Raw genomic sequence first — 25,454 nt, 5'->3', positions numbered from 1 at the left:
ACTGCACGTTAGAAGGCCAAGTGCCTCATAGTGGCCCACCTCAAAATGAAAAGGAACTTGGTGAGAGGGTCCCTATCCATTCACTCTCCTGTGGAGCCTCCACATTGCTTTCATAATAGCACAGGTTGTGTTTTCATTTCAAATAATGTTCTCCTCTGTATCCCATTATCCATCCTCCATGGAGCAAAAATTAACGTGCTTATTCACTTTACACTGTCAGTAGGCTCAGGGTCTGTGTGTGTGTGTGTGTGTGCAAACATGCACGTGTGGTAATTCATTGTTTGGTTCAGGAAGCGTTTCCGTGCCCGGTATTTTTAGCTGCCAGTCTGTCCACGCTACAGCAGTGTTTCCCATCGTAGTCTTATAGCAGGCCAACACGCAAGACTGAAACTAGTTCTCCACTGTTTGGATGTTAATAATCATGTTTTAAATGTGTAAATACTAAATGCTAAAAGCCTAAATCCAGGGAAATGCAGAGTACTGTGCAAAAGTCCTGAGCAACCCCAACAGCAGCCAGACTTCTCCAGGTTTTCTGAGATCTTTCAAAGTTCTTCTTTGAACTTTGGCTGCTTTATTGTTCATTTTCAGTGGATTTTTGTTTGTTTTGGCCGTGAGTCATTCAAGCATGTTGTTTAAGTACGTTGTTACTAACAGTTTATCACAAAACACATAATTTGTAATTTCTTTTGTTGAAACTATGAAAAATACCAAAATATAACGCAAAAAGCAAAAAGATTCCTTAAGAGCCAAAACCTGACATATCTCAGCACAGTGTGTCAAATAATAGTGCAGAGTGTCCTTGAAGAAATTTAGGAAACTGGACAAGTGGAGGACAAAAGAATAAGTGGGAGGCCTGAAAACTTTATCTAAAGCTGATGAACGGTATCTGAAAGTCATGTCCTTAAGAAATAGGAAGGAATCCAGCAAAGACTTGACACCGAACCTGAGGGATGCATCTGGAACTTCAGTTGATCTGTCTGCAATTCGCCAAAACCTCATCAGAAATGGTCTCAGTGGAAGGGTGGCTGTCAAGAAGTCATTCTTAAGGAAGTGAAACAGGGGGAAAAGGCTGTGGTATGCCAAATTACACAAGAACTGGACTAAAACTCAGTGGCAGCAGTGGATATGGAGCGATGAATCCAAATTTGAAGGAGGAGGTGTGGAGAGAGATAGAACAGCCAGTGTCTACAGCCTTTAGTGAAACACGGGGGAGGCTCTGTCACGATTTGGGGCATTTTTCAGCCGGTGGTGTTGGTGATCTTATCAAAATTTAGGGGAATTGTGAATGCAGGAACGTATTGTTGGATTTTGATGCACCGTGCAAAACCATCTGGACAGTTTCTTTGACAGTAAAGAGAAACGTTTGTGCAGTGCTCTCTTAGAAAAGTGTACTGTAAGCAGTGTTGGTCAAGTTACTTGAAAAAAGTAATCAGTAACTAATTACTGATTACTTACCCAAAAAAGTAATCCCGTTACTTTACTGATTACTTATTTTCAAAAGTAATTAATTACTTAGTTACTTAGTTACTTTTTAAAAACACAATTTACAACCTGAATAGGTGATAAAGTGATAGATCTTTCAGCCCAATTCTACTTTTTCTGCATAATCCATCATACAAAATGTAATCAAATGGAAAAGTCTCTTTTTAAAACTTGTTTTATTAGTTTTAATCTTTTAACTTTATGCATTAAGCAAAATTTTAATTATCTGCAACATTCTCTGACTAGAAGAAATTTGTTTAATATTTAAACCTATTTTCTGCACATTCCAGCACATAAAATAAAATATTTTTTTGTGTTTACACTCACCCTTTCAAATAGATGCAAGTAAAACACAGCAGAAAATAAATAAAGTCAAAGACTAGCGGTCCTGTTGCTCTATTTTCACCTGTAAAGCAGGAGTGAGGTAGGCGGAGGTTTACCCTGGTGCAGGTGTGCAGCGGTCAGTGGAAGAATCTGCGAGTTTCTCTGTGAGTTTCCCATTACGTCGTAGCTACTCGGTGCTTGTTTGGAAGTTTAGGGTTTTTTTTGCTGTAAAAAGAAGTTTTCTTCCCACGCACAACGGACACTAATGTTTTTGTCACTTTTTATGGAATCAAACTCAAAGTAAGGTCAGTACTTCCACGCTTTAAACGCTGCACGCTCATACTCTCTCTGCACTCGATATATGATCCATTGTTGATCTGCACACAGCTGTTGTCACGAACGTCGCACTCGCTTACATCACTGTCATGAGACATTCTCTTCTCTACTTGAAAAAAGTAATCAGATTACTATAAGTCTGACTATAAGGACCGTACAAAGATAATGATTCTTTGCTATAAGTAACAAAACATGAAAAATGTCCTTCAAATAACCTTCCATCTCGACCTTTTACTCACCGACCATGACTCACTCTCGACTTCCTGAAAGACTCTAACTTTTTATTGATGCGTTTTCTGAACTCCTCGTTCGAGTTCAGACAAATCGAAAAGCCTCAACCCAGCTGGAAGCACACCTGAGCAGTATTTCACTTCTTACGACATTTCCAAGCTTTGCTACGAACTCACATGACAGTTGGATAATGGAAAAGGTACAAACAGGCACAGCGAGAGGCCTTTTCTGTATAGCGCCTATTTCAGTCGAGTGTGTATGCCTTTATAATGGGGTCAGTGGGGGTTAGTGTCAACAGCGGCCAAGAGCCCCCACTGAAAGCTCAACCACCAGACCGTTGCAGGGGATACCACGCTGAGCGAAACATCAACTTTCAACTACACTTACCCCCGCCGTCACCTCAAACAAAAAAACACAAACAGATATTGTTCCAGTGACCTGCCCACACTAATCCCTTCCTTTGTCTCGACTTCTCCAGTTCTTCCCAGTTTGCTGCTTCTACAAAGAAACATCCTATTGTTTCAGAAAATATGAAACACAAGTTTAAAGCCGTTAATGCTGTTGTACACGTGTGAATACCGGCACGGCATTGCGCTGTAATCGAGGTCCAGCGGCAGTCTCTCAAACTGGCCGGCGGAGGTCGACGCAGTTTCCCTCTCAGACAGCGTGATACTGCACAGACGTGCACCGTGTCTCTTCTTGCTTGTTTGAATTGCAAAGTTATTAATTCTTACTGTTTTACAGCCTGTTGAAAGTGGATACAGCCCAATTTGTAAAAGTCAGCGCAGTAGGCCAAGCAAAATAAATTAGAGCAGAAAAGCACATATCCTAGTCCTCTGCTGTAATTGCCAAGATTAATCAAAATAACGAATTGCATAGCGAAAGAAGTCCAGCAGTGTTTAATGCTCTCAAGGTGTGCGTATTTGCTAACTGGATGTTTGAGAGATGTTCAGACTTTGCTCCTTTTTATTGATTATGCACCCGGGGAGCGTTGCAGACTGCACAGTTTACGTCTTGTTGTTTCACAGGTTTTTGCTAAAAATGAAGAGAACTCTAGTCTGCTCTATTCTGGTTTGATGTTTAACCCCTGATCATGATAACAGGTTACTGCGAGATACAGAAAGACAGATAAGGATCGCTGAGAGTGATTCGGTCACACCAGAGACTCCAGTCGCTGTAATGCGAGACGGTCTCTATTATTGTTCTCGCTGAAACGTCTCAGCAACATTCAATATATCCACATGACTCTGGGGATAATCTGACTTCTCCTCAGAAAAGGTTGCAACAATGCAGTACTGTTTATTTTTAATAACGTCCTTTCAGGATACATATATATATCTATATCTACACACATACTGAAAAATCACAGTGAGCCCGACATAGTCCTTTCAAATGGTTTCTTTCACTTTACAAGTATGTAGGTTTCAAAATCTCATCAGGTATTTGCTGTCAACTTGACTGTGGCGTTTATGACATATCACGAATGCGATAAAACATACCCATGAGCACGTGCAGTATATGTCTTGATGCATGCTCAGTCATCCAGGTAAGTAAATCCCAAAACGTTGATTCTCCGGTGTTGCTTCAACAGCTGCTCTTGTAGAAGTAAGCAGCTACCACACATGTGAGGTTTTGTCTTGGTTGAGTGCTGCAGTTACTGCTCGTACAGCTAGCTTCTGTGGGCAGAAGTACATTTTCAATGCATCCACACAGACACAACCTTCTTGATTGACAGCTGCAGTTAAATGAAACCTGATCTTAAAAGCCAGCGTCATGTGTGCCTTCAGAAACTGCTTTTTGTCCAAAGACACGCATGAATTGATGATCCCAAATTGGCTGTAGGTCTTAGTGTGGGAGCGAATGATCGTCTGTGTCTCTGTGATGTCTCTGGGATAGGCTGGTGACCTGTTCGCAGTGCACCCTGCCCCCTGGGATAGAGTGCGGCTCCCCCACGACCTTAAATTGGATAAGTAGTGAAGAAAACAGACAGATGGACACTGTTAGGATTTGTACTCTGCGCTGGATAAACTATGTGATGTTACACTGATCTGAAATGTTCTTATTAACCAAAAGCAGTTATAGCCATATATAAGCTGACATTAGCTGATATTGTAAAACGAATCGGTCACATTTCTGTATTCAGCTGCGGTCTAGATCATTTCACTCTGAGAGAAAAAAGAATGAGAAACTCAGAAGGGAGGAAGTAGCAGGCAGTCCACTGGTCGTTAGCCGTTGATCTGTTGAAGGAAAATAGGGCTGGGCGATATGGCCTAAAATTCATATCGCGATATAATTTGAAGCATGTGCGGTAACGATATATATCACGATATATTCTTTTCTTCTGTATAACGTGTTTTCCACACTATAAGGACTTAGAATCATTTAATTTTCTCAAAAATTGAGAGTGTGCCTTATGTATGAATTCTGGTTGTGCTTACTGACCTCAAACCGATTTTGGCGTGCAGAAATCTGTTAAAAATGTTTTACTACAACTTTGGTAAGCCGCACTGCTTGATGGATTGTCAGAGCATTACGGCTGCCGTAGTGAGGAGCTTCGCGGAGTAATCTGGGTCCAAAACTCCGTCAACTTCAGGTCCCAAAGTCAAACGAACACTGAGAGTTAAAAACGGTCTAAATTCTTTAATCTTTAATAAAAATTATCAGCGTTGCTGCTTTATCGAGTGTAACAATTAAGTTTTACATCCAGGCATCCATGAAAACAGAATTTATTAAATTTCACGGAGTTAGAAGTTAACAGGAAGTTAGCTCGCTAGCTTCCACCTAAACATTTCATACCATGTTCTGACTGAGAGATTTTTGAAACTAATTCAAACGTACAGCTCTGCTACCACTTCCAACATAAATGAAGACAGAAAACTAAACAGCAGTGGAGTTTGCAGGGTTACTGAAATTGGGCTAGCTGGTATATAATGATGTGCTACGTGATTGCTAGCGACACAGCTATGTTAGCATAACATTAGCACAGTGACGCTGGAGGATGAACGCTAACTTTTTTTCCACTCGATAAAAGCTAACGTGAGGGTTCCTGATGGTCAGGGACAAATGCAATCGCATAGCAGTTTTTGGCTTTCCCCATATTTCAAAAGTGCTTCATCTCTTTGCTATGACTGTCGCCCGCCATAATTTGCAGATGATAATGATTTTAGCCGCTGCGATACTTACGACCAAAACAGGCGCAGCTTGATGACATCATCAACATGCGATAGAGCGATATAGTCAAAATCTCTATCGTTGGCCAAATTTATATCGTTTCTATCGTATATCGTTTATATCGCCCACCCCTAAAGGAAAAACATGCCTCTGAATGTCTGATTTCAGGCGCTTTCTCTCGGGAACTACATTTTCTTGTGCTTATAAACCCAATTTTAGGGTTATTAGGTAGGCAAATCTAACAACAATGACTCAGTCTTAACCTTCGACGTTCGACCGGAGGATCTCATAAAGCCTTTTGGCAGTGTAGCGTGCTCAGTAACTTTTGATGGAGACTTTTATAGAACAGCTCCTTTTTCACTCCCTAATGCAAAGCTGAGCAAAGATGGACTTACTGACATTCAGCATATGTAACACAGTCTACTCCCACCCAGTGGGTGCTTGTCTTTTGCACAGTCCTCTATATTTCTCAGAAGTTGTAGCTCCGGTGAGCTGAGACCTTTTTACAGAACAAATACAAAGGAATGAAAAAATGTGATGAAACAAGATCACGGGTAAAGGAATGCACCTCTGTAGAGCTTCATATATATCTGTGTGTTGCATACGTCTCTCTGTCGGAGACAAACACCAACCAGGCGGATGCTGCCATAACACACATGGTTTGTGTCACACCGTCAGTGCGCTCTCTTTCATGGGAGCCCTCACTCAATTCCTCTATCTTTCTATTTCCTCCTTTTATCTCTCACTTCTCACGCACACACACACACACAAATGTTGGGTATTCATATCTTGTCTAGCCCCTTACCCTAAACCTAACCATAACCCAATTGTAACCCTGTCACTAAAACCACATTTTGAGTCTCAAAAATGCTTTCAAACTTTTGGGACCAGGATTTTGGTCCCCATAAGTACAGTAAACTTCCAATTTTTGGGCCCCACAAAGATATGAGTACACACTCACACTCACACACATACATATTGCAGATGTAGTAATGTGTACCAGGTGTTTAAGACAGTAGGATGTCTAACAACAAACAGATCTGGTGAGGAACAAAGGAGCTCATCTATATTGTGATCATCCCATCATTCTTCCCATCTAATTTATTTCTCTGAATTTACATGACTTTACTGCAATAGGTCTGTGGGTCAACCTCCCCTAAATCAACTTCATTATGTCTGACAGTTTGATATCTATCTATCTATCTATCTATCTATCTATCTATCTATCTATCTATCTATCTATCTATCTATCTATCTATCTAGCTAGCTAGCTAGCTAGCTACATAGCTACATAGCTACATAGCTAGCTACATAGCTAGCTACATTTTTGTACATGTTCCGTACTCCAGCATCTCCTGGTGTTTCCTAAAGCAATTCTCCAGGTCAGGTGGGATTTGTAGAGACTCCAGTTCATTGCAGAGCATTCCTGAAAAATTGTAGACACATTGCAGAATTCACATTCGCTCCATTAACTGCCATGTACCCACAGATTTGAGTAAGAGCTATCAGTCCGTCGCTGTCCGGACCAGATGAGGTGCCCTTCCCTTCCATCACGTCCTTTAAGTTTCATATTCTCCCCCCTGCAACCCGGAGACTTCCAGAGAACACTGCCTGACGGGTTATACGTGTCATGGGAATCATGCCACCGAATTGCTAGCTGGCATCATATCTGGAGCCTTTCTGTGTGAAGTTTGCACCTTCTCCATGTCCAAAGACGCAAGTTAATGCATGCATGTTAGATTGACTGGCAAATCCAAACGGGCTGTGTGTGAACATAAACGGTCGTCCTCTCTGTGTTAGCTCTACCTGTCCGAGGACCATGGGAAAGGGTTCATTTATCAAATAGTTGACTCCACGGTCCAGTCTGCAGCACTCTTCCTTTCTCCTGCTTAGATTTTAGAGGAGATCCTTCTGTCTTGCTTAATTTGGAAGTGCAACAGCTGCAAACAACAGCTTATATAAGCCTCCATGTCCTTTCCTGGCAACATTTTGATATTCAGCTCTTTTCCACTTTTCCCACAGTCATTTCCAATCACCCATCCTGGCTGTGCCAACATGTCAAATAGCTGTCAAGTCGAGAGTTGCTGGTTGGTACATATATAACATGTACTTGGCTAAAAGAGTTAACTCTATCATCTGTCAAATTAAACAGTTTAACCACCACCAAAGTATTGTCCATACTTTATTTGTTAGTCCAGCTTCTGTTCATTGGGAAAAAGCAAAGAGAGGGTTAGGGAATGGGAAAAGGGAAAAGGGAGGAAGTTCTGGTACTATTCAGTCAGAGGTCCTTTGTGGGCACATGTGCTTGGAGAGGTGAAGAAGTTAAACACTAAACTAACTACAAGCATTCGTCTTTTTTCGCTCCTATGCTTCATACCAGTCTCTTCCCATTTCTCTATCATCTTTCTTGCAGCCCTTTCCCTCCTCCCACAAGCTGCCGTCTTAAGTTAGCTCTCATTGTTTTGCATGTTTTTCCAAAAGTCTGGAAAAAGTCTAACATGCTTTTCAATGGGATTTTTGGAATTTGTTCCACTGCTTTTCACTCAAATGCCACAAAGCCCGTAGTGTGCACATGTGTGCATGAACGTGTCAGCATTTAGATAATAAAGAAAGAATCCTCCTGTCTTCTCAAGTGATTTGCAGACTTTTATTTGACAATACACCTTTAACCTGATGACAGACACGTTATTATGTGTCTTAGCAAGGTTTGTCATTAAGAGAGCCGAGTCTACCACAGGTAAGCTTTGCTGGAAATCAGCTTGGTTACTTTCAGGTGAAAACTTCATGAGGGTGCTATTTTTACCTGGAAAAAAGCCTTTAAGTTCCCAAAATAGCTGATTAAAGGTGATACAAACTGATGGAGCTTTAATGTCTTTAACAGGATAAAGATACAAAGCACTCTCTCTCTCTTGCACTGGGGAATCAGTATAGCTCCGTTAAACACATTTACATATTTATTTATAAATTATAGAGTTCATATCAACTTTAATTTAAAACTGTTTAAACGGTCAACGAAATCACCCAAATTCTATTCACACTAGGGCTGCCACGATTAAGTCGACTATCAAAATTGTCGATGACTGATTTAATAGTCGACGCATCATTTGAAGCTTTGTAAGATCACAAAAGACGCAGGAATAAGTAGTAGGATTTAAGAGTGTAATAACGGACTGAAACAGAAGATGGCAGCACTGCATGTACAAGGATGCCAGCTGCCGTTAAACCCCGAAGAAGAAGAAGTTGTGTCCCAGAATTCATAGCGCAGCCCATCGCGGCCCTGCTCAGTTGTCAACAATGGCAGCTGCTAGTTAGTTTTAATGTTACCCTTATTATTCTTTCTGGGTCACAAAATAAACGTTTAACATATTTTCAGGCGAGAATGTAGCTGTGTAAACCTCAAATATCTGCTCAGTTTATCAAGACACCACATATTTTCAAAAGCGCTCCGACGTTTTCGGAGACGTCTGTTAGCCACTAGCTCGATAGCTAGCCGGGGGCTAGGCTAACTAGAGCCGTGAGAACACCGGACTCCCGGCTAATCGTCTTCAAACCCACCGCCGTCTTTCACTACTCAGGTTAAACATGATATATAAGTCACTTAGATAACTTAAAATGTTATTGTTTGGTTTTTTTTAGTATTTTATTTGTTCCTGAGTAAATCGGTTTGGCTGAGATTAAAGTTATAGTTTTTACACAGCTGAATAAATGTCAAGCAGACAGCTGATTATCAGAAGTGTGAGATGCTCGAGAATATACTCCGGTGTCCTGTTATATTTTAGATAGCAAGGAGTTTATTAAACTTCACCGAAACAATCTGCAAATTTCATTAAAATTTAATAAACTATCATCTTGTCTTTATTTTTAGTTAGCACATACCTTAAACACTTACAGCTGTAAGCTAATGATAGTTATATAAGAGCAGATGCTGCTGGTGCAATAAGCTGTAGTTTTACGTTCAATGGATGCATGATCTGATTAGTCGACTATCAAAATAATCGTAAAGCAATATGAACAATCAAATGAGGGGATCCAGTTTTGCGTTGGGATGAGTCTTGCTGCTGTGGTTTCGGGTCCACGTGTCACCTTAGAAGTCTAGAGTGATAAAACATTTCTAATGACGGATGTGGCGTCCTCCAGGATAACAGTTCCCCCATCCACAGGACGCGAAGACTCACCGAGTGGTTTGATGAATATGAATATGGTGTGACTCATACGCTGTGGACTCTGAACCCAGCTGAAAGCCTATGAGAAGCTGTGGAAGATTTAAGATGGTGCTCTCCACCACCATCAACTGAAAAGCAAATGAAGGAAATATTTGGGGAGAACGGTGCAGAAGGAGAGTCAACGCCAGGTTGCACTGAATCACTTTGTGTTGTTTTTTCCTCGAGTTTGTCACCTGTGTCTTTGTACCACAGGTTACAGCGAGCTAAGTAAACTCTGAAGAGCCGATGACAGGATGAGCACATAAATAAGCAGCAGTAGTTTTCCACGTTGCCTCCCCTGCACTAGTGTGTGCAGAGTGAGCACATCTGGTGGCTGTCTTTCTTTTCTCTGTCACTCTCGCCCTCCTTTTTTTTTCTGGACCTGCTTCACTGTTTGTCTTTCATCTCCACTCTCCTTTTCAACTGACACTCACTTCTCCCCCTCCTCCGAAACCACATCTCTCCCATTTCCTCTCCACCCTCTCGCCGAGTGCGGCTGTCATCCCTCTATTGTGGCAGGTGAGGCCGTAAAACAGCGGGCGAGACCGGAGGAGGGCCGAGAGACGAGGTGTGTGCGTGTGTGATTAATTATTACAGAGATATGTGAAGAACTCCTCTGCAAACTGTGCGCACACATGGACACCTAGACAGTCATTAATCTTGGCTTTGTTACAGCGTGTTGCTGTGTTAAACAGTAACATCGCTGACCTCTGACCTGAGCTGCGTCTGCTGCGTTCTCTCTCTCACACGTAACTCATCATGTGGCCTTCGAGTCCTACAGTGTCCCTTTGCCTTCCAGCTCCTCTTAGACAAATACAGTGGATGCATGTTTCAGTGATTTATTACATTTAAGGAATATTTGAGTGTGTGAGGTGTGCAGCTCCTTCATGCCACACGTTTCCAGCTTCGGTCCATTAGTCTCTGAGTCCTGTGCCTGGTTTTCATACATGGATTTAATTGTGGGATTTTTTTAGCTTCGTTGTGGATCTTATGTCATGGATTTGAGTCTTGATTTATCTTTCGTGTTGCAGATCTTCTAGTAATGTGTTTTGGTTCAAGTCTTTTTTTTTACTTTTCACTCCCTCTTTGCACTTTTAGCTTCTTGTTTTTCTGTTAGTACCGATTTTATTGTCCCTGTTGTCATGTCTGATGTGATGCTTCTTATCTCTGTTTCATGTTCATTTCATATCTGTGTCAATTTGCCCATAGGTGTGAATACGGGAGTGAATGTGAGTGCGAATGGTTGTCTGTCCCTGTGTGTTGGCCCTGCGACAGACTGGCAACCTGTCCAGGGTGTACCCCGCCTCTCGCCCACGGTCGCCCAGGGTGACCGTGGCTCAGGGGGTTGGGAAGAGTATCTGTAACCGGAAGGGCGCCGGTTTGATCCCCGGGCTCTCTGTCCTGGTCGTTGTGTCCTTGGGCAAGACACTTTACCCTACCGCCTACTGGTGTTGGCCAGAGGGGCCGATGGCGCGATATGGCAGCCTCGCTTCTGTCAGTCTGCCCCAGGGCAGCTGTGGCTACAACTGTAGCTGCCTCCACCAGTGTGTGAATGTGAGAGTGAATGAATAGTGGTATTTTAAAGCGCTTTGGGTGCCTTGAAAAGCGCTATATAAATCCAATCCATTATTATTATTATTATTATTATTATAACAGCTGGGATAGGCTCCAGCGCCCCCCGCGACCCTGAAAAGGATAAGGGGAAGCGAATGGATGGATGGTGTCAATTTTACTTCTTGTCTCCCTGGTTGGTCTCACCTGTATGGAAGCCCGTTTCTGCCACAAAAAACAAAAAAAGTATCCATAACTCGAAACTTTGAGTTATTTTCTTGAAATTTCGACTTGTTAGCTCGAAATTTTGAGAAAAGTAACTCGAAATTTCAAGTGAATGAGGTCATTGTCTTGTTACCTGCAAGGATATGGCGCAGAGGAATGCGCACTCAAAACCGGATTGCAACAAATTGGCGCTTTCGAGAGTACGTTTGCTGTGATTCAGCTAATAACACAAGGATTTCATCATTTGTGAAGCCACACTGAAAATACAGCCCGTTCTCACTCCCGAGGCGTAACATGCCGACGTTTTGTCACGTCCCGCGGCGTTCCTGAGGAACGCGAAAGGAGACCTTCGGCGTTCTTATGGTACGCGGCGGGTTATGGCTGAAATCCAGTGCAATGACGCTCCCGCGGTAATAGATGTTCCAGCCCTGTATTCCAGCCCTAAACCTAATCTTTTTCCTGAACTTAACCAGGACTTTAATGATGTTAAATAGCGTGTTTCTAAGCGATTTGAAGAAAAAGAGCGAACATGTGTAGATTGAGTCCATACGGTTCTCATATTTCCTCATTTTTCCAAGGTCATCATTTAGGAACGTGGTGGGTAGCCGAAAACGTAATATGTTGACGATTTGTCACCTAGCGTAAAATGTTACGCTGTGGGAGTGAGAACGTGTTGGAAAATACAATTTGTGCATTCATGACTGGCTGTAAAACCGGTAGCTTAGCTGTAGCATTTGTAGCTGAGGGCTTCGGCTTCCGGGTAACAAGGAAATGACGTCATTCATGTAGATTACTGATTGGCAGCGCTAACATGAAACTTTGAGTTACTTTTCTCAAAACTTCAAGTTATGGATACTTTTTTTGTGATGGAAACGAGCTTCCATACACCTGTGTTAATCACTTTCACCTGCTTTCTATGCGTCATCCTCCCATCAGCCCCCTGTATATTTGTGTGTATTTAGATGGATAGGTAGACAGATAATTGGTCCTGGCTTGTCTGTCTGTCTTGTCTGACTCCTGCGTTAGCCTCAATAGATCGGCTCGCTTAAGTAAGTCTTCTTCCTGCGCCCTGCATTTGAGCCCTAATCCCTCCACACAGTGTGACAGTCTGTGTGTATCTAAGCTACACTATATGGACAAAAGCACTGGGCCACCTGCACATTACACTTACAGGAGCTGGTCAGCCATTAAACTCCAGAGGCACACTTTTTGTGTTGGCCATTTGATCCGTGCAGTCACTGAGTATGCAAAGGGTTTGCTGCTTTTATGCACCGTGTACCTCCGGTGTAGTGGTTTATACATCCATCTCACAAGCAGCAGATTACCGGTTCAGTCCTGAGAGGAGACACAGTTTGGGTTTCATCAGTAAACATCTGCCAAATCAAACACGCAGAGCTACCAGCTGTGTGATTGTGCTTCCTAAACGCTCGCAATAAAAGCACTTGAACTAAACATTAAATATCTTGGAGGGAAGAAATTTCATGCATCTTATTATTTGGGGATCTTTTTAAAGTGTCTGGGTAGCTGGTTGATTTTACACACCTGTGTGACTGAAAACACCTGAATTCAACAAGTGGAAGAGACTGTTTGTCCCACTACTGTATAAATACTGTGTATACGAGGTATTTTAAAGTTTGAAAAGTAAAGTTTAATAGTACTGAACAATATCAATAACAGCCAGTTTAAAATCACCAATTAACCTGAACCCATGAACCACATGTCTTTGGGCTGTGGGTGTAAACTGGAGTACCCACAGAGAATATAACTGTCAGGATCTGGAGACTCGACTGGAAAATTCCATCAGGCACCTGAGTTCCTTGGTCTCCACCCCTGGGCGGAGCCATCATCCCTGCTGCAGTCCTGCACACCTGAGACTGATTCAGGGCAATCAGGTTGAGGATTTAAGGCCCCCTCAGACTCTCCTTCACCGCCAGTTCGTCAACGACCTCACGTTGGTATTGACTCTACGGCTTTTTACGCTCTTTTCCTTGTTAATTTTGGTTTCATGCGCTTCAGATTCCCTGGACCTTCTTTGCTATCACCCTCAACCTCAGCTCTCCGTGGATCATCTTCATATTCAGGAAAAATACAAGGACCCTCACCTGCCTGCCCTCCAGCCTCACTCACCACCTTGGACACAGCGGAGCTCAGGCCAGCCTCTCCACTACTCCCCTGGACTATCGCTGCCTCTCCCTCAAAGCGAGGTTCGCGCCGGTCACCAACGCAACCGCTCCGTTCCCGTCGCAACCTGCTAGACCCCCGTTCACCCCCACTGTCACACGGTTACATCATTAGCGACACCCTCCCACATATTCACTTGTTGACTAAATAATAAACACTGCAAAACGTTGAGCCGTCTCTGAGTAGTGTAGTCTCTGCAATCGAGTCCGATCTAGCTATCGGCCCGTGGCCATTGTGACAATAACTCCACAGAGAAAGGCCACAGCCAGCTGGTGGACTCAAACCTGGGACTTTCTTGTGTGGGGGATCAGTGCTAACGTTGTGCCACCGTGCTGTTATCTACAACACTGTAAAAAAAAGTTAGAATATGATAAAAGACATGGGTTGGAGTATTTAAGACAGCCCTAAAAACCATCTGTTGAGCTCTGCACTTTCACCACTGCAGATCCACATCAGCAGCATCTTTGCCAGCAACATCTGCCATCATGGTGGATAACATGGAGCCCAGTGTGAGTGTCATGGACTTGTTCTTAGCTCCATGGCTTTCGGTTCCTAAGCCCGAGTTCTTATTGCCTTTTTTGACTAGCGAACAACAACTGCGGTTAACATCCCAAACTCTGTTTTGCAGGCATGCCCAACATGCTTTCAAATGATATATAGCTCTACTGGAGTAGCAAGTTATCCTGCTATGATCATTTTACTGGCTGCACTCTTGCTACATTTGTGTTCTCAGTTTTGTGGCAGATGTGCATGGCACAACAGTACATGTAGGATTTAACTGTGTGTTTATTCACGAGCGGTCACGACAGCAGGTAGCTCTGCATGTTTGAGTTGGCAGACGCCTTCCTGATGCATCCCCAAATGGATTTCTTCTCCTGGGACCAAACTGGTCTTGCTGGTAAAGTGAATGTGTAAACCACTACACTATAGAGCCGCTGTGCTCCAGACTGAATCAACCTTCTACACTCGACTCGTGATTTTTATCGCAGGAGAAGAGGATGAGTTGGAGGATGAACGAGAGGAGAGAGGAATAATGGCACAGAGATTGGAGCAGAGGTCATGTGGGAGAAAAAAAGAGCGATAATGTGAAGACAATGGATGGAAAGAACAAAAGAACAGAAAGGATTTTAAAATAAGTGGCTTAGAAAGGGAGAGAAAAAGAGGAGCGAGTAATAAATGTGAGAAGGGGAATGAAAAATTTGATATTTCTGTTACTGATCAGCGGCAGCAAGGAGGGGGTGGGCTGGGTTTGGAAGTGGTGCTGGAGTGTATATGTGTGTGTGTGTGTGTGTGTGTGTGTGTGTGTCTGTGTGCGTGTGTGTGTTTTTGGGGAGATTTTGACAACCATAAGCTCAGAGCAGCACGTGGTTGAGTGAAGAGACCCCTGGGAGCTCTGTGAAGAAACACATCAAACTTAAGGATCTAGTTACATTTGTGTGTGTGTGTGTGTGTGTGTGTGTGTGTGTGTGTGTGTGTGTTATTTTAGCGTCTCCTCACCCTTTCTGGAGTACATCATTAACTAGCAAAGGAGAAAAATCACCGATGAAATAACTAATGAGTAATTCTTCTTGCCTTTGCAGACAAAAGCTTCGAGGTGGCTGCTGAGGTTTGAGGTTTGCTTCTTTGAATAATGACTGAAGTGTTTGCATTTGGTTCATTGTGTTTTCAATGTCTTCAAACACGTTTTAGTGCAAAGAGAACCGACCATCACATCACGATTCAGTAAGCTGTTCTGAATGCAAACCCAAACAGAACAAGTAGAAAATGAGATTTTTGCCACAGTGTTGATAAATTGAGAGGTCGGTCTGTGTAACGTGTTTCCTCTCATTCCAAGATCTCAGGTCAAAACAACTGCATCTCTCGATTCTCCATGTAAAAACACACAGAGCTGACAGATAGACAAATTGTGTGCGTCAACTCACAACCAACCCTCTTAAAAGAGCAATTTATCACATTTGTTTGCTCCCCATAAAAGCACGTCGCAGCTTCTGCACACAGACTCCGTCTGCCTGCACGAACCAGTGTTGGCCATGTTACCTGCTATCGAACGATAAAAGTGTGGAATTTAAGTTGTCACAACACAAACTTGTAACACCCGGTGGGCCTCTGTATTTTGCCCATTTATAGTCCTCGAGACTGCGCACACAACATATTTTTTTTCCCAGCCATTTACATTTACTCGTGTTAGTCGAGTGAAGAAAATCCTTCCAATATTTCAACGAAAGAAAGAGAAAAAGGCCGAATGTTGCAGGGTTACAAATTTTATAATAATTACAATAATTTACAAAAATGAAAATATTAACATAGCTTAGCTTCCATGATACTATCAGACTAAGGCTGAAACTGTCACTTTACCTGATTATTAGCTAGTTAATGAAAACTCCAATTGTTGACTAATTGTTGCGTCCCTGATCAGTATTTTTCTGTGACATTAACAGGAAGAGGTTAATGACTTAAAGACAGGAAACCAATGCACACATATGAAGCATTTGAGCTCCAGGTTTTTGTAACGCTGCAGACAGAGATGGGTAATCTGATTACTTTTTTCAAGTAACAAGTAAAGTAAGGGATTACTATTGCAAAATCGGTAATTAGATTACCGATACTTTCCCGTAGGAACGCTGCGTTACTGCGTTGCTAAAACCGTGATTTTTTTTTGCGAGAGTGTCTCATGACAGTGACGTAAGCGAGTGCGACGTTCGTGACAACAGCTGTGTGCAGATCAACAATGGATCATATATCGAGTGCAGAGAGAGTATGAGCGTGCAGCGTTTAAAGCGTGGAAGTACTGACCTTACTTTGAGTTTGATTCCATAAAAAGTGACAAAAACATTAGTGTCCATTGTGCGTGGGAAGAAAACTTCTTTTTACAGCGAAAAAAAACCCCTAAACTTCCAAACAAGCACCGAGTAGCTACGACGTAATGGGAAACTCACAGATAAACTCGCGGATTCTTCCACTGACCGCTGCACACCTGCACCAGGGTAACCCTCCGCCTACCCCACTCCTGCTTTACAGGTGAAAATAGAGCAACAGGACCGCTAGTCTTTGACTTTATTTATTTTCTGCTGTGTTTTACTTGCATCTATTTGAAAGACTGAGTGTAAACACAAAAAATATTTTATTTTATGAGCTGGAATGTGCAGAAAATAGGTTTAAATGTTAAACTAATTTCTTCCAGTCAGAGAATGTTGCATATAATTAAAGTTTTACTTGATGCATAAAGTTAAAAGATTAAAACTAATAAAACAAGTTTTAAAAAGAGACTTTTCCATTTGATTACATTTTGTATGATGATTATGCAGAAAAAGTAGAATTGGGCTGAAAGATCTATCACTTTATCACCTATTCAGGTTGTAAATCGTGTTTTTAAAAAGTAACTAAGTAACTAAGTAATTAATTACTTTTGAAAATAAGTAATCAGTAAAGTAACTAGATTACTTTTTTGGTGAAGTAATTGGTAATTAGTTACTGATTACTTTTTTCAAGTAACTTGACCAACACTGGCTGCAGATATGATTAATAAAAGGAGATTTTGAAGATCCAGCCAGCAAGTCGAAGTTTCAAATTTGTCCTTTGTTAAATTGACACTTTTGTCTGTTTTTTTTCACATCCACGAGCATCACTCAGCAGATGAGTCAATTTAAAAATAAACCCAGTCTAGACGAGCTTTGTACAGAAGACATTTTCATCCAGGGGTAGCCATTAATTTGTGCAAAGATAAACTTCTGATGCCGTTTCATTAATTCTGTTTCTCCTTCTGGAATCAGTGAGTTGGAATAAACCGGAGGAGTGATTGAAGCCAGGCACGCCGGGGAGTTGAAGGAGACAGACAGACAGAGAGAAAAGAGAGACTGAGGGGGGGTGAGGGTGAAACCGCAGTTTTTATACGTTGTCTGGTTTTAATTTGGTAAGAGCCATCATTCACCAGTTCACTGAGGTGGCAAACCAGATGAGTGTGTGCTGTTGGAGCGTGTGTTTCTTTACAGTCATGGACACTGAGATCTGCTTCTACAAATCTTAAAACCATCTGACACTTTGTTATTTATTATTTGTCTTGCTAATATTTCTTTAGTCCTCAGCCATTTTTAAGGAATAAGTTGGGAAATGTGCTCATTCCCCTCTGGCGTGGAGGAGAGGTTACACTCTAGCAGGTCAGGCTGGATGTGCAGGGAGGCTGGAAACAGCTAGCGTGGTGTAGGTAATGAAGTGAGATTGCCAACACGTCTAATGCTCATTAACCATCTCTCAGTGAGTTTGAGCAACAATTTGCTGCTCTGTGAGTCGTTCTGGAGCTCAGGAACGAAAAAGACTCTCCTCTGTGCCAGAAAGAGCGGGTAATGAATTGTGCATGAATTACAGCAGATGTTGTCATATCTGCAGGTGTAGGTGTGTGGCAGGCAGTGTTATGGACCCAAAACGCAGGACTCAGCAACGCAGAACTGAACTAAAAATCACAGTGTCAATGCTGAACAAACAGGCAACAAAAACAACAACATTACGTCACAAAACAAAATAAACTGACTCACTGACAGAGAGGGAAAAACCAAACAGTCGGAACCACTACTTACAATAAGGGACAATACAGTCCCGATCTAATGTTTAACCCTTTAAGACCTACCATAGAACCAAGTCCGCCAGAGCTTATATTATATGTTTACATGCTGTGGAGCCATTTTTGGGAGCATTTCAAGTTGCTATACATCAATACAACCATTACAGCCTAAATTATAATAATATGTCTGCATTAAGTGCATAGTAATTACATAAATTGCAAAAAAGTGCAATAAACTACAAAAAAATGTAAAATCGTTTTTGTTTTTTTAACATATATTTCTAGTTAGAAATATTTAAGAGGCTTATCCCTCAAAACTGTAAATACAAAAAAGTTGCACAAAATAGTTTCCCACCACAGGAAATTTATTTTGAGTGTCTTTATAGTTTTATTTTTGAAATACACCAATTTTTATACACTGCAGGAGAAACAAAAATAAATATTATAATGCAAATTTGCAAAAAAGCAGCATATGCATCAAAATAAACTATTTCCAGCAGTGCAATATGAGTCCTAAGCATCCCAGAAACGACTCATAAAGTCATAAAGTCAAACATAACTTTTAAAAACACCAGTATAGGCTCATGAGGCCCTGGTGGTAAAAAAAAAACTACATTTCGGCGAAAATGACGTCTCTTCCGGTTTCGGGCAGGTCATGGCGGACATGCGATAGTTCGGCTGACGTCTATTCTAACATAGGAAGTGTTACGAACAGCTGATCAGATCAGCAAAGCGTGTTTCTGGAATATTATGTTTTTGTTGCTGCAAGTGCTTTTTATGCAGTTTTTTCAAAGCTATATGTGGAAGGAAACTGTGACCGAGGACAAGCTGATGGCATAAGATGTAAGTACAACTCCTCCGGTTTCATATGCAAAAAAGATTATTGTGCTAGCTCACGTGGTTGCAGAGCTACCAGGATTTAAAAATAGTTACGCAAAACAGAGCGTGCCCTCTGACCGGCTTTAAAGGGTTAAGAACAATTGAAAAATGTCAGAAAATCCTATTTTGCATGGTTGGATCTTAACAAGGTTCCAAGTCGAGCTTCAACATACAACAAGAAGAAATGGGAGTGAGACAAAACATGTTTTTGAGCAATTTATTAAAAACAACTGTTAAACTGAAACAGGCTGATCTACAGGTTAAACCACTTGCCTTTAAAAGGCCAAATCTGTGGATTCATTGTCCTTTTCTCTCAGGCAGTCACACTGTCATTACGTTCTGATGGCAAAGGCAAAAACGTTCCCTTTTTGAACGTGGTCGGGTTGTTGAACTGCATGAGCAGGATCTCTCACAGCACGCCATCGCTGCTGAGGTGGGATGCAGTAAGACGGTCATTTGGAATTTCTTAAATGATCCTGAGGGTTATGGAACAAAAACTCAAGTGGAAGACGCAAAAAATGTCACCAGCACTGAGCCGAAGCATCCGATCGGCTGTCCGTCAAGACACTGGACGATCCTCGACCCACATTAAGGCTGTCACTGGTGCTGACTGCAACCCCGTAGCCATCAGACGCCATCTGAGACTGAAGGGCTTCAAAAACAAAAAAATGTCTTCAAAGGCCTCGTCTCCTTGGACGCCACAGAACTGACCATTTCGACTTTGCAAGAGAGCATCAAGCATGGGACACCTTGATGGTCCTGATGGTTTCCAACGTTACCAGCATCACAAGCAGATCCCACCTGAGATGTTTTCTATGCTCCACAGTGGAGGGGGCGCCATAATGATCTGGGGTGCTTTTTCCTTCAGTGGAACAACGGAGCTTCAGGAGGAGGTGCAGGGGCTTCAAACGGCAGCTGGCTGTGTCCAGATGTAAAGAGCATCCCTCATGACTGAGGGCCTCATCTTTGTGGTAACGACTGGGTTATTCAACAGGATAACGCTACAGTAAATATCGCCATAAAGGACAAGGGACTTGTTCCAGGAGAGTAACATCACTCTTTTGGACCATCCTGCATGTTCCCCTGATATAAATCCAATTGAGAACCTTTGGGGACGGATGCAATCCCTTGGGCAGCTCAGTAGGTAGAGTGGTGGCCCCATGATCGGAAGGTCGGGGGTTCGAGTCCCCTGAACAGCTATCCTGAGGTGCCCCTGAGCAAGGTACCATCCCTACACACTGTTCCCCGGGCGCCCAATGGCTGCCCACTGCTTCACTGAGTGAATGGGTTAAATGCAGAGAGGAATTTCCCCACAGGGATCAATAAAGTACTCTTTCAAAGGAAGTTTACAGAAATGGACAACAGTTCCAGACAGTAGACACCCTTCCCCTTTCTTCTTGTTGCATATTGAAGCTCTACTTGGAACCTTGTTAAGATCCAACCATGCAAGACGATGCATTTTTTGCCATTTTTCAATTGGTCTTAAACCTTTGAGACATATACACACAAAGGATAACAAATGGGAACGGGTCACAGGTGGGAACACAGCTGACACTAATCAGATTGACACACGAGACAGAGACTATGAAACTAACAACAAGATGCAGACATGCAAAGTTGACACGAGGACTGGGAGACACAAAACATGCAGAAACACAACAATAAGAACCAAAACCAGGAACGTCAGCTGAACTTTAGAATATTAAATAAACCAGAATCAAATCGTCCAAATACATAAACCCTGCATCACGGAAACATTACAGATGTTTAATTTGAATCTTTACAGGTGTTAGCAGGTTACATTTGGAGGGAGCCTCCTGCTTTTGTGCTGAGCAGGAATCTACATGAATGTGCTAAAATGCTGAAATGTGCCTCATGCATATTTTCTGTTTCTTTCTGTTTTCTTCCATTGTGTTGGGTTGTGTAGTGCCTTCAGCCATGCAAAGAACTGTGGGAAACCAGGAAGGTGGCATCTCCAAAGTCTTGCGAGGTAAGACGGAAACAGCGCGTGGCGTTTTTGTGCTCTTGTGCAAGTCTCGGCAGCCTCGGTGGCGTTGTCGTTCTTTGCAGACGCACGCTTTTGTTGGCCCCACAAAGCTGTTTTGACCTTGTGCAATAAATGAGCGTTTGTGTGCGTTTTCATAAAGCTTTGTGCACTTCTAGTACACATGGGACACTGTGCAACAGTTTTATGTGCATTTTGTGCGAGTGTGTGTGGCCTGTTTATTTGTAAAGCCGGTTTCTGCGGCTTTCGGAGAGATTAGTTTTTCATCACAATAGCTGAAGCGTGTTGCTCGCTGGACGGCTGATTGGCTCGCTGGTTATGAACACAGGGTAATTCAGAGCTATTAGTGAAAGCTCGTGTTTACATTTTCCTGATCTACAGCTGTCTGCACAAACAGAGAAATGCGCACATGCACGCACACGCATGCACACACACGTAGCTTTTAAACAGACAGTAGGAGTATACCACAGGAAGCGCTTTCACCCTTACTGTGTGTTTTGTGCCCTCGTGTGTGTTCCTACACACTGTGTGTTATTTCTGTGATGTGTCGACTGTAATAATAATTACACCCACCGTGCTTTACTCTCAGAAGCAGACAGAGTGTGTGACGAGCAGGGAGTTTCTGGCCTCGTTAAGGTCGTCTCGTCAGGGAGACTGCCCTCCGCCTCAGCGAGCCACAGGATTTGCCGCGGCCTGCGTGGAGAGCTGCTCGTCAGACCAGCACTGCCCCTCCCCCAGGAAGTGTTGCTCCAATAGCTGTGGACATACTTGCCAAGCCCCAGCCAATCTGTACAAAGGTAAAGGCAACTTTTGGAGTTTGTGTGAAGCGTGATGTGGTAGATAGACTGTAAGTGAGTAATTAGACCCCAGTTATTAGACTTAATAAGACAAAATGCGTCATAGTGTGTATCTAAGTCGTCCCGGGAACTCCCATAACTGTCCAAATGTGTCATCTAATTGTAATGTCACTATGTTACTAGTCAAGTGAGTTACACTGATATGTAACAACAAGCTTGTAACCTGGTTTGTCCTCGCAGGTGTCCCTCTGAAGCCTCGAAGAGACATTAGCTTTTTGGAGGACTCGGAGGGTCGTGTGAAGGTGACGTGGGTGTCGAAGTTCAACGTCAGCGTGGAGCCCGTCGTTTACATGCTCCAGTCCCGCTGGAACATCGGCATTCACCCCAGTGAAGACCACGCCTCTCCATGGGCTACTGTAGCCATGGTAAATGGTTAATAGTCACTTTCCATGTGCTAATTAAGTAGTGAGAAAAACTGTGATATTTACATAACAATTAAGAAGTAAACTTATCATAGACTAAGGAGGGGACTTGTCCTAATAATAGGTTTATGTTTGTCTGTTATTGGGGGTTGTTACATGATGTGATGATTATTGATGATTATTCGGGACAGTTGTGGAGTCATTCGGGCTGTGAAACTGGCTCCCTGTGCCTTTAAAAGTGGAGCCCCACAAAGTTTGTAACATATCTTTACCTCATAACTCTCAATTTGCCTTGAATGATGAAACTTCTCAGCTATGGAGATGGATGTTAGACTTAGTTTCCACCTCATCAGTCTGCTGCCTTGCTGTCTAAACCTCTCCACCCCAGTCAGTCTCCCATTCTGCCAGGGTAAACGCTGTGTGTGTGTGTGTGTGTGTGTGTGTGCACTGTACGTCTGTGTGTGTGCGTCTGTGTGAGGTTAGGTAAATAAGCAGAGCTTAAAAAGGAACCACAGGCAGCCACAGTCATTCCACCGGCTGACTCTGAATGACTGAATGCTCATTATGGACTTAAATAGATGGCAGCTCGTGTCTTTGTGTGTGTGTGTGTGTGTGTGTGTGTGTGTGTGTGTGTGTGTGTGTGTCTGTGTGTGTGTGTGCGACTGTGGATGAGTAGATTTGAGCCGCAGCAGTCACATTTGCACTGTCAAGGAGACAAAACAAATTAATCTTTAAAGATTTTAACCATAGTTTGGATAAACCATTTCATTTCAACACTATCAGAGGAATTCATCATCTGACAGGATGTACAACTTTGTTTTTGCAGCTGAACACTCAAAAATCCTTCCTGAAAGAAATCATTTTCTGCTTTTGATTAGAATCGTGTTAGCGAGGTGTTTAGGAGGATGCAGTTTGTGTCGTGTCGTTTAATGAGAAGAACAACATCAGTCTGTCAGGGGTTAACCAAAGCTAACCAAAGGCCAACACGGGAATTTATCTTATCCAGGTAACATCGGCGTTATCGCTGGGGTCAAAGATACCTCACACAGCTGCAGACAAAGCAGCTGATTATCCTGATTGCCAGTGTTAGAGTCCAGATAACAGGAGGATACCCGGGGTATGCTGAATTCATATTACAGGGCCCAGCTGCCCATGCATGCAGTTGCAAGAGACCCACCAGTGTGTTAAACTAGTTCAGTGAATATTCTCTTTTTTAAACAAAAGCCTATTTTTCAAGATTTAAAAGTCTGTAATAGTGAGTGTTTAAAAAAATAGTTTTAAATGATTCCTCTAACTCGCACAGACACTAGGAGTAAAGAAAAAGATCAATCAATATTAGCCTTGACTGTTTTTCCTCTGAAAATGATCCCCTTTGTATGTTTGCCTCTGTCTGACTGCATGATGTTGAGGATCAGAGCTCTGTGGGGATCATATCGTCTCTTGCAGAACTCATATAGTCCTCATGCCTCGTGATGTATTTCTTGGCTTGTTGTTATTAGGGCTGCCACGATTAGTCGACTAGTCACGATTAAGTCGACTATTAAAATCGTCGACGACTGATTTAATAGTCGACGCGTCGTTTGAAGCTTTGTAAGATCCCAAAAGACGCAGGAATAAGTAGTAGGATTTAAGAGTGTAATAACGGACTGAAACAGAAGATGGCAGCACTGCATGTACAAGGATGCCAGCTGCCGTTAAACACCAAAGAAGAAGAAGCTGTGTCCCAGAATTCATAGCGCAGCCCAGCTCAGTTTCCAACAATGGCGGCAGCTAGTTAGTTTTAATATTACTCTTATTATTCTTTCTGGGTCACAAAATAAACGTTTAACACATTTTCAGGCGAGAATGTAGCTGTGTAAACCTCAAATATCTGCTCAGTTTATCAAGACACCACATATTTTCAAAAGCGCTCCGACGTTTTCGGAGACGTCTGTTAGCCACTAGCTCGATAGCTAGCCGGGGGCTAGGCTAACTAGAGCCGTGAGAACACCGGACTCCCGGCCTCAGGTTAAATATATATAAGTCACTTAGATAACTTAAAAATGTTATTGTTTGGCTTTTTTTAGTATTTTATTTGTTCCTGAGTAAATTGTTTGGCTGAGATTAAAGTTATAGTTTTTACACAGCTGAATAAACATCAAGCAGACAGCTGATTATCAGAAGTGTAAGATGCTGGAGAATATACTCCGGTGTCCTGTTATATTTTAGATAGCAAGGAGTTTATTAAACTTCACCAAAACAATCTGCAAATTTCATTAAAATTTAATAAACTCTCATCTTGTCTTTATTTTTAGTTAGCACATACCTTAAACACTTAAAGCTGTAAGCTAATGATAGTTATATAAGAGCAGATGCTGCTGGTGCAATAAGCTGCAGGTTTTATGTCCAATGGATGATGATCTGATTAGTCAACTAATCGCAAAAATAATCGGTGACTAGTCGACTATCAAAATAATCGTTTGTGGCAGCCCTAGTTGTTATGCTGCAGAATGATTTTGGAGCCAATTTGATATCTTCCTGGTGAGGTGTAAGCACTGCCCTGTATGTCTTAAACTATAAAAACCTAGCCTGTGTATTGTGCGATGCGTTTGTGTGTTTAGACACTCTCTGAAGATGCGATTCTGTCAGATCTGAGACCTCAGCGTTGGTATCAGTTTAGAGTGGCAGCCATCAACAGCCACGGCAGCAGAGGTTTCACCACACCCAGCAAACACTACATCTCCAGTAAAGGTAAGGCAAACACACGCTGCACACATACTTCGTTTTTTATGAGCGTCTCAAAGTGAGTGATGATGCCTCTGCATGTTGCCATAAGCTAGCGGTGAATTTTGATATTCTGTCATGAGACACTGAGCAAAACACAGATCCTTGCACTCATTTTTTGTCATTTTATGAGAGATATTACACATCCCGCAGGAGGAGTCAGAAAGTCAGGATGTTTTCCCTTCCTCTCCCTTTCTGTTCTCTTTCTGTCGTTCATAAGGTAAAAAACTGTCAGGCAGTCTATAAAACACAAGCAGGAAACCGAAATGTACACAAGTGTGCACACATGCACGCATTTACACAAAGCGTAAGGACTCAAGTTGGTTTGAT

At 42.4% G+C, this 25,454-nt stretch overlaps 1 protein-coding gene across 3 annotated transcripts in view; it reads left to right on the top strand.

Annotated features, from left to right (window-relative positions):
• anos1b (anosmin 1b) overlaps positions 1–25,454 on the top strand; it is a 57,017-nt gene that overhangs the window by 14,328 nt on the left and 17,235 nt on the right. For 2 of the 3 annotated variants that reach the window (XM_085137650.1, XM_085137648.1), the window contains exons 3-6: positions 21,065–21,127; positions 21,732–21,939; positions 22,180–22,364; positions 24,962–25,091. In XM_085137650.1, coding sequence (XP_084993776.1) covers positions 21,065–21,127; positions 21,732–21,939; positions 22,180–22,364; positions 24,962–25,091 — 586 coding nt within the window. The remainder of the gene's footprint in view (positions 1–21,064; positions 21,128–21,731; positions 21,940–22,179; positions 22,365–24,961; positions 25,092–25,454) is intronic. The other variant, XM_085137649.1, reaches the window with a different exon arrangement.

The sequence above is a fragment of the Neolamprologus multifasciatus genome, chromosome 17 (assembly GCF_963576455.1).
Source record: "Neolamprologus multifasciatus chromosome 17, fNeoMul1.2, whole genome shotgun sequence".
In the NCBI taxonomy this organism is placed as follows: domain Eukaryota; kingdom Metazoa; phylum Chordata; class Actinopteri; order Cichliformes; family Cichlidae; genus Neolamprologus; species Neolamprologus multifasciatus.
Note: the sequence above shows the minus strand (reverse complement) of the source record. Positions and strands in the feature narration are given on the sequence as shown.